The sequence below is a fragment of the Ovis canadensis genome, chromosome 3 (assembly GCF_042477335.2).
Source record: "Ovis canadensis isolate MfBH-ARS-UI-01 breed Bighorn chromosome 3, ARS-UI_OviCan_v2, whole genome shotgun sequence".
NCBI lineage: Eukaryota > Metazoa > Chordata > Mammalia > Artiodactyla > Bovidae > Ovis > Ovis canadensis.
The window spans coordinates 34,566,199-34,575,317 of record NC_091247.1 but is presented as its reverse complement, the minus strand read 5'-3'; the positions used below and the strand labels follow the sequence as shown (position 1 = coordinate 34,575,317).

The window sequence follows — 9,119 nt, the reverse complement described above, 5'->3', positions numbered from 1 at the left end:
AGGTCCCTCTCTAGAGGCACCCAGAGTCCCCAGCCTTTGCTTTGCTCCTGAAGAAGACCCAAGGTTCATTACTCTTGTCCTTCAGATAATGAGCTCTTCTCTGGGAGGGCCTGGAGCCTGGAATGACAATACTCAGGCCCAGGGCAGAGAGAATCCCTGGGCATCAGTGCTCTGGAATTAGGATGCATCAGGAAGCCAGATATCAGGGTCCTCAGGGTCAGCAAAGGTCAGAAGACCAGGTCACACAGTCCCCCCTGATCACATAGTCCTCCCTGCCCCACATACCCCATTTCACTCTCCTCTCAGAAAGAAGGCAACAGAAGCTTCAGAGCCCCAGGGGTGCACACACTGAACTGGATATTACAGGGGAAAGGGCCACAGAAATAGAAATACTGCAGTGAGAATTAGAAACCAAAGTATCTGCCCTAAATACAAGTTTAGCCAACATTTATTTACACTGAACAATGCACTTTTCACATACAGTATCTCATTTGATACATTAAGAAGATGATACTGAAAAGAATGAAATAATGCCATTTGCCTCTAGAGATTATCTTACTAAGTGAAGTAAGTCAGACAAAGATAGATATCATATGATATCACTTATACCTGGAATCTAAAAAGAAAATGATACAAATGAACTTACAAAATGGAGAAAGACTCACAGATATAGAAAACAAACTTATGGTTACCAAAGGGTAAAGGAGGGGAGGGATAAATCAGGAGTTTTGGATTAACAGACACACACTACTGTAAATAAAATAGATAAACAATAAAGACCTACTACATAGCACAGGGAGCTATATTCAATATCTTGTGATAACCTATAAAGGAATATATATTAATGTGACACAGCGAAGTTGCTCAGTGGTGTCTAACTCTTCGTGACCCCATGGACTATCGCATGTCAGGCTCCTCTCTCCATGGAATTTCCCAGGCAAGAGTACTAGAGTGGGTTTCCATTTCCTTCTCCTGGCAACCCACTGCAGTATTCTTGCTTGGGACAATTCCATGGAGAGAGGAGCCTGACAGGCTACAGTCCATGGGGTCACGAAGAGTCAGACACGACTTGACTGAGTGACTGAGCACACTGGCACATATACATATATATATATGAATCACTTTGTTGTACACCTGAAACTAACACATTGTAAGTCAACTATAATTCAATTTTTAAAAAAGACGATTTTATTATATGTCAAGGCTGTATATCGTCACCCTGCTTATTTAACTTATATGCAGACTACATCATGTGAAATGCTGGGCTGGATGAAGCACAAGTTGGAATCAAGATTGCCGGGAGAAATATCAATAACCTCAGATATGCAGACAACACCACCCTCATGGCAGAAAGTGAAGAACTAAAGAGCCTCTTGATGAAAGTGAAAGGAGAGTGAAAAAGTTGGCTTAAAACTCAACATTCAGAAAACTAAGATCATGACATCTGGTCCTATCACTTCATGGCAAATAGATGGGGAAACATCTATGGAAACAGTGACAGACTTTATTTTTCAGTTCAGTTCAGTCACCCAGTTGTGTCCGACTCTTTTCAACCCCATGAATCACAGCATGCTAGGACTCCCTGTCCATGACCAACTCCCGGAGTTTACCCAAACTCATGTCCGTTGAGTCAGTGATGCCATCCAGCCATCTCATCCTGGGTCGTCTCCTTCTCCTCCTGCCCCCAATCCCTCCCAGCATCAGAGTCTTTTCCAATGAGTCAGCTCTTCACATGAGGTGGCCAAAGTACTGGAGTTTCAGCTTTAGCATCATTCCTTCCAAAGAAATCCCAGGGTTGATCTCCTTCATAATGGACTGGTTGGATCTCCTTGCAGTCCAAGGGACCTTCAAGAGTCTTCTCCAACACCACAGCTCAAACGCATCAATTCTTTGGCGCTCAGCTTTCTTCACAGTCCAACTCTCACATCCATACATGACTACTGGAAAAACCATAGCCTTGACTAGGCGGACCTTAGTCAGCAAACTAATGTCTCTGCACATCATGAGAAACTCTGGACTGGCAGAAACACAAGCTGGAATCAAGATTGCAGGGAGAAATATCAATAACCTCAGATATGCAGATGACACCACTCTTATGGCAGAAAGTGAAGAGGAACTAAAAAGCCTCCTAATGAAAGTGAAAGAGGAGAGTGAAAAAGTTGGCCTAAAGCTCAACATTCAGAAAACGAAGATCATGGCATCCAGTCCCATCACTTCATGGGAAATAGATGGGGAAACAGTGGAAACAATGTTAGACTTTATTTTTCTGGGCTCCAAAATCACTGCAGATGGTGATTGCAGCTATGAAATTAAAAGATGCTTACCAGTCCATTCTGAAGATCAGCCCTGGGATTTCTTTGGAACGAATGATGCTAAAGCTGAAACTCCAGTACTTTGGACACCTCATGCAAAGAGTTGACTCACTGGAAAAGACTCTGATGCTGGGAGGGATTGGGGGCAGGAGGAGAAGGGGACGACCGAGGATGAGATGGCTGGATGGCATCACGGACTCGATGAACGTGAGTCTGAGTGAACTCCGGGAGATGGTGATGGACAGGGAGGCCTGGCGTGCTACGATTCATGGGGTTGCAAAGAGTCGGATACGACTGAGCAACTGAACTGAGCTGAACTGAACTGGTTTCCATTGTTTCCCCATCTATTTGCCATGAAGTGATGGGACCGGATGCCATGATCTTCATTTTCTGAATGTTGAGCTTTAAGCCAACTTTTTCACTCACCTCTTTCACTTTCATCAAGAGGCTTTTTAGTTCCTCTTCACTTTCTGCCATAAGAGTGGTGTCATCTGTATATCTGAGGTTATTGATATTTCTCCCGGCAATCTTGATTCCAGCTTGTGCTTCTTCCAGCCCAGCATTTCTCGTGATGTACTCTGCATATAAGTTAAATAAGCAGGGTGACAATATACAGGGGCTCCAAAATCACTGCAGATGGTGAATGCAGCTATGAAATCAAGAAACGCTTGCTCCTTGAAAGAAATGCTATGACCAACTTAGGCAGCAAATTAAAAAGCAGAGACATTACTTTGCCAGCAAAGGTCCATCCAGTCATAGCTATGGATTTTCCAGTAGTCATGTATGGATGCGAGAGTTGGACTTTAAAGAAAGATGAGCAACAAAGAATTGATGCTTTTGAACTGTGGTGTTGAAGAAGACTCTTGAGAGTCCCTTGGACTTCAAGGAGATCCAACCAGTCCATCCTAAAGAAAATCAGTCCTGAATATTCATTGAAACACTGATGCTGAAGCTGAAATTCCAATACTTCGGCCACCAGATGCAAAGAACTGACTCATGGGAAAAGACCTTGATGCTGGGAAAGACTGAAGGCAGTGCAGAAGGGGATGACAGAGGATGAGATGGGTGGATGGCATCACCGACTAGATGGACATGAGTTTCAGCAAGCTCCGGGAGTTGGTGATGGAAAGGGAAGCCTGGAGTGCTGCAGTCCATGGGGTCGAAAAGAGTAGGATACGACTCAGCAATTGAACTGAACTGATAATTCAATTAAAAAAAAAAAAGGTGATATTGACATGCTCATTTTTCAGATGATGAAACTGAAGCTCAGAGAAGTTAAGTTAGTTGCTAAAGATTACACAGTGGAGAGAACTGGGACTCACATCCAGGTTCTCACTCCAGGTCTCATGCTCAACCAAAGCATGAAATAATTTATGGATTTACATGTTTATTGAATAAATGACGTAACTAACAAATTGGTGCAAATTAAGAATAATCTCTCTTCACACAGTGTTATGAGATTTTTAAAAATCGTTCCCCAATATTATGTCATTTGATCCTCACAGCAGCCCTGTGAGGTTTTGAATTCTTTGATTTACAGGTGGGAAACCTGAAACTTAGATTAACCTATTTGCCTAAGGCCACACAGTGAGTCGCAGAGCTGAGACAGGTCTTTAAATTTCCCCTATAAACCCAAAACCCTTAATAATCGCTGTATCTCCAGCTATTAACATGTCAGACACATAGAGAAAGCTCTATAAATATTTGCCTAATAAGTGGAAGAATGAATGAGAGAAGGAAGGGAATCAATATCAGTCATGAATGGGGAAGAGACTTAAAAGCTGACGCAGTCTACAAGTAGGAGATTGTCAAAATAATTATTATCTCCATGACTGTCCCCTCGCGCGCCGAAGGTGGAGTTCCTCTTCCCAACTTGGCTAATTCCATCTGGGGAGGAGGGGCCTCTCAGATCCCGAGACCCTCGCACCTGCGCCTCTCCGGACGTCCCCTCCCCCCACCCCCCTGCGGGGGCTCAGCAGACCGGAGCCGGGATCAGGAGGGATGGGGGGCCCTGGAGGCCGCCAATGAGAGGGTCGTGGGAGGAGCCCCGAAAGAACCGGGTTGGGGGGGCGGTGATGACGGCGGCGAGAACCCCAGCGGGGCGGGGCGGGCCCGCACGTCCCGGCCGGGCTGCGGCTGAGCGACCGAGGCCAGCTCTGCAGAAGACGGCAGCTGGCGCGCCGGGACGGTCACATCGTGCTGCAGGGGCCGGCGGGGGCAGCCGCACTGCCTCGCGCCCCAGGGACCCAGGCCAGCCGCCAGGCCGCGCGGGCACCGCCCCCTGCTCCCGGACAGACTGCGCGGCCGGTCCGAGCTCTGGGGGCTCCGGGGCCCCGCGGCCCGCACCCGCTACGCCTCCGCTCTCTGCCCGCAGCTCGGTCCCGCGCTGCCCGCCTGGCCGGGCCCGCGCCGGGATGGGGTAGGGACAGCGCCACGGAGTCGGCGATGGGCCGCCCTCTGGGCACCGAGCAGCCCCCCGAGGCCTGACCCACCGCGAGGACCGGCGGAGGTGGGTGTGGGCAGAGCAGAGGCGCGAACTGAGGGCGCCGGGGTGCTGCGGGGGTGGGCAAGGCAAGGGGAAAGGGGGGTTCTAGGGCTGCTGTGGGGTGTGGGGAGGAGAGAGAGCAGCTGCCCGCTTGTGCTTTCTGGCAAGTCCTTGACCCCCGCCCCCTCCAACTCCTGCCACCTCCAGGAGCCCCGCCTGGATGTCAAGCGGATGCCCGGGTGCCTCCCAGTGGACTCGGTGGGGACCATGGCTTCGCTAATGCCCCTCTCCCCATATCTAAGCCCCACAGTCCTCCTGCTGGTCAGTTGCGACCTGGGCTTTGTGCGAGCAGGTGAGTAAAAGGGGAGCAGGTGAGGAGTCATCAGAGCTAGTCTGGGGGTGGACCCTGGTAACCTGTTCACACACTGGCGCCCGTAGACCGGCCTCCATCTCCTGTGAATGTGACAGTCACTCACCTCAGAGCCAACTCGGCCACTGTGTCCTGGGACGTCCCAGAAGGCAACATCGTCATTGGCTACTCCATTTCCCAGCAAGTATGAATCACCCTTCTGCTGCCCCAACCTGTGTCCTTGGATCTCTGAGCATTCCCTCTGGTCACCGCCCCCCATCCCCACCAACTCCCCTCCCTGCCCTGGGAGACAGGTAGCTGGGGTTCCCTGGTTTAAGCTACCCTTCCCACCCCAGTCCTCCAGAATGCTTGGGTGTTCAACAATCCTGGGCTAAGCTTTGTGGACTGGGACCAGGGTGAGGCTGTCCTCCTCTCTCATCATCTCCCTGCAGCGACAGAATGGCCCTGGGCAACGTGTGATCCGAGAGGTGAACACCACGACTCGGGCCTGTGCTCTCTGGGGCCTGGCTGAAGACAGTGACTACACAGTGCAGGTCAGGAGCATCGGCCTCCGGGGAGAAAGCCCCCCAGGGCCGCGGGTGCACTTCCGAACTCTCAAGGGGTCTGATCGGCTACCCTCCAACAGCTCAAGCCCAGGTGAGAGTCTCGATTATTCCTCACCCCCTAAAGCTTTGGATTCTCTGACTGTTTACCTGGTCTTTGGCCTCCTGTTTACTTCCGCAAAGCAAGCAGCAGTCTAGCTTAGATGAGTAGAAGGATGATATAATTCATTGTACTGCCAGGAAAGGAAGGAAAGCAGGTTGGCAGGAGACTGAGTATAGACAGGCTGGTAAGGAATTGTTTGGGGGGAAGGGCTTTAAAGCTTCCTTTTACCCAGCCTCAGTTCATAGCAGCTGCAGCCTGCATGAGTGAGCATCTGACCTGCAGCCCTCCTGCTGTTTGGTCTCTAACCACCTGTCCACCAACAGCTTCCCAGAGAGTGGTTACCAGCAACGGTGCTGCGACAGGTCTACACTGACTCTAGTCCCCAGCAACTCCATCCTGAACTGTCTGCACAGGCATAGCTCTCTAGTTGCTCCCCAGAACCTGGGGTCTGTCTTCTTTTCCTTCTCAGGTGACATCACAGTGGAGGGTCTGGATGGAGAGCGACCACTGCAGACGGGGGAGGTGGTCATCATTGTGGTGGTGTTGCTCATGTGGGCTGGTGAGTAAGCAGCTGAATGGGGGACTGTGGATTAAGTGGGGCTGAGTGAAGGTGGGAGTTGGTGAAGGTTGTAGGGAGAAGGTGAGAGCAACGGTGTGGGGAGATGTTCAGTTGTAGGAGATAAGCAGGAAAAGTTCGAAGAAAGGGAGAGGAGGCTATTGGGAGCCCAGAAAGGATAATGAAGAATGTAATGTGCATGGGAAACAGAATTCAAAGATTTTCTTCTTTGATTTTCTAGAAATGGCGGGTATGTCCCTGCCCTTCAGGGCTATGAGTGGGGAGGTCAAGATCAAGGCTCAGATTGTATGATTGTGTTTCAGCTGTAATCGGGTTATTCTGCCGTCAGTATGACATCATCAAGGACAATGACTCCAACAACAACCCCAAGGAGAAGGGGAAGGGACCGGAACAGAGTCCTCAGGGAAGGCCAGTGGGGACAAGACAGGTGATGTGGGGCCAGTGAGGGCGGGAAGCGGGGGGGTTTTGTCTAGAAGCATCGAGGGAAAAGGAGGAGAGTCACGGAGGGGCAGAAGAAGAGGGAGAATGGAAATTTGGGATAGAGGAAACAATCACTTTCCTGAAATTAGAGACTCAGGCCATCTTCTTTCACAGAAAAAGTCACCATCCATCAATACTATTGACGTATGAGTGAAGAAGCAGAACCAGAAGACGGATGCACTAATAATCTGGGGCTGGGGCTGGGGTCAGGGAGCGCCCAAGATGGTGATCTGCCCAAGACTGAAGGATCCCACAGTTTCCCAGAGGGTAATGGCACTCCCACAATCTCAGGCCTGGTATCCATCCTCTTTCCACTGTGAGCAGGGCCAGAAGGTAGGTCTGTTAGGCTCTGAGCCCCTGGACCTGGGGAGTGGATATCAGATGGGATATATCCTTCCACCCCCTAGGTCCAGAGGAGAGTCATTTGTTCAACCCTATCCCATTAGGTCCCAAATGGGGCCCCCATTTCACCTGCATCAAGACCCTTGGCATCCCCAGCTGCCCCCACATCTTGCCTCCGGGTCTCAGAGAGCAGTATTTCTGTGGGTACTCCCTCTCCCCCAGAAAATAAAAGGAACTGTCTGGATCTGGAGGCAGACGCTGCACTGCACTACTCCAACGTCTTCCATGGAGCCTCAGGTGCTCCCCCTCTCACGGGCAGCCCCTCCAGCTGCTGGTGGTCTCACCCCTTGGACATTTTTCCAATAAAGGTTCTTGGACAAACTGCAGCTGACTGTATGCGATACTGTCTAGTATGCTGAAGACACTTCTCCACTGCCTCTCCCCTGACCACAAGGGCCTCTCACACCACCACTACCAACTTGACAGGAGCAGACTCGTATTTGAAGGTGTTTGCTTTGATTCTTCAGTCTAGAATGGGTGCAGAGGGGCCAGAAAGGGGCATAGAAAACTAGGGCCCTCGATTCTTTTGCTTTGTTGAGTAAGAAGGAGGAACAGGGGAAAAAATGGAGGATATAAATTCTTTGTGCACCAGTGGAAAATAAAGTTATGTTACATGAGAGGGCCAGGAGCCTTTTTATCTTCACCGCCCACGTTGGCACCCCAACTCTTCATCATTTATTCCACTGACTTCATCAACACTGAGCTAGTAATCAGTAAAGGACTGAACAGGGTTTTGGAACAAATTAAAGATTAATGGATCCCTGGGGGGCAAAGTGTTCCTCTCCTGTGCATTTCTATGCCTGTTCTTCCCTGTCCATGCTTTCCCTTTTGTCTGTCTGTATGTCTCTCTGTTCATTCAGTCAAAGCCAATAATAATTATAAAGAATAAATGAGTTTATATTTACTCTCTGCCATTATATACAGAGGAGCATTCTGGAAATAAAACTGGGGTTGGAACTCTCCTGTCAAAAGAATTATACTTTGGGCTCTGGGGCCTACTTGTTTCCTGTGAAAATAGGGACTGTCCTCCACTTTTCCCCAAGTTCCAAGGGGAGGTTGGTGCCAGTGAAAGAAATACCTGTTGACATCTGTAACCACTAAGGGGGAAAGACTTCAGAACCCAGAATCTTTCTGGACAGCACAAGCTACACTGTCTGGAAGGTAACAGTCTTCGTGTGATCAGTCAACGTATGACCCTCCAGTGGAGGCTTATGAATAACTTCCCTTTTCTGCATCTTGATCACTCTACTTTGTTATAAGAAATTACATCAATTACATCCTCTGAAAGGAACCCCAATCCAAAGTCAAGAAGTGTCTTTGATACTTATCCAAGCTCCAACCCCGGTTATCACAAGACTAAATCTGTTAGGTGAGCCAAGCTTTGGTCTGCCCTCTGCCCTAAACCATAAAAGCATCCTGATCTAAGCAGGAGTCTTAAACCCACCGTTTTTTAGTTCAAAAGTAGGGTGCTTTACCTCCCTCTGACCACTGGTTACAAAGCACATTTCTCTCAGACTCTGGATACATCATTTCTGGGAATGAGAGTGTCACACGATATATAGTAGCATGGCACGGAGATAAGGAGCTAGACACTGAGAAGGAATCCAAAGGGTGTATAAACGTATCAGCTCTGGCTTGAATCCCAGTTCGTCCACAACCCGCTGTGTTAGGTTAGACAAGTGAGCCCTCTAATCTTGAGTCTCCTGTTATGTAAAGTGGGACTAATAATGTTATCACCGTCAAAAGGTGGCTTTGAGATTAAGTGAGACGTGTACAACACTTCGCACCGTACCTGGCAGACACATACTGAGTATTCATTATTAGCCTTGTGATCCTGTGCAAGTTATA

The 9,119-nt window shown here is 49.2% G+C and overlaps 1 protein-coding gene across 1 annotated transcript; it reads left to right on the top strand.

The window, feature by feature from the left end:
- The first annotated feature begins 4,347 nt into the window (after positions 1-4,347).
- Positions 4,348-7,597, top strand: FNDC4 (fibronectin type III domain containing 4). Its single transcript, XM_069580301.1, has 7 exons — positions 4,348-4,821; positions 5,005-5,149; positions 5,236-5,351; positions 5,599-5,803; positions 6,282-6,371; positions 6,692-6,816; positions 6,984-7,597. The coding sequence occupies exons 2-7, from the start codon at positions 5,029-5,031 to the stop codon at positions 7,017-7,019; spliced, it is 693 nt and encodes a 230-aa protein (XP_069436402.1). The 5' UTR covers positions 4,348-4,821; positions 5,005-5,028; the 3' UTR covers positions 7,020-7,597.
- The last annotated feature ends 1,522 nt before the right edge of the window (positions 7,598-9,119 follow it).

Excerpts from the sequence above, each read along its gene's own strand:
- FNDC4 (XM_069580301.1), top strand. The coding sequence starts at position 5,029 with ATGCCCGGGTGCCTCCCAGTGGACTCGGTGGGGACCATGGCTTCGCTA. Across the intron at positions 5,352-5,598 it reads GCTACTCCATTTCCCAGCAA|CGACAGAATGGCCCTGGGCA; the intron begins GTATGAATCACC and ends ATCTCCCTGCAG. Across the intron at positions 5,804-6,281 it reads CTCCAACAGCTCAAGCCCAG|GTGACATCACAGTGGAGGGT; the intron begins GTGAGAGTCTCG and ends TTTCCTTCTCAG.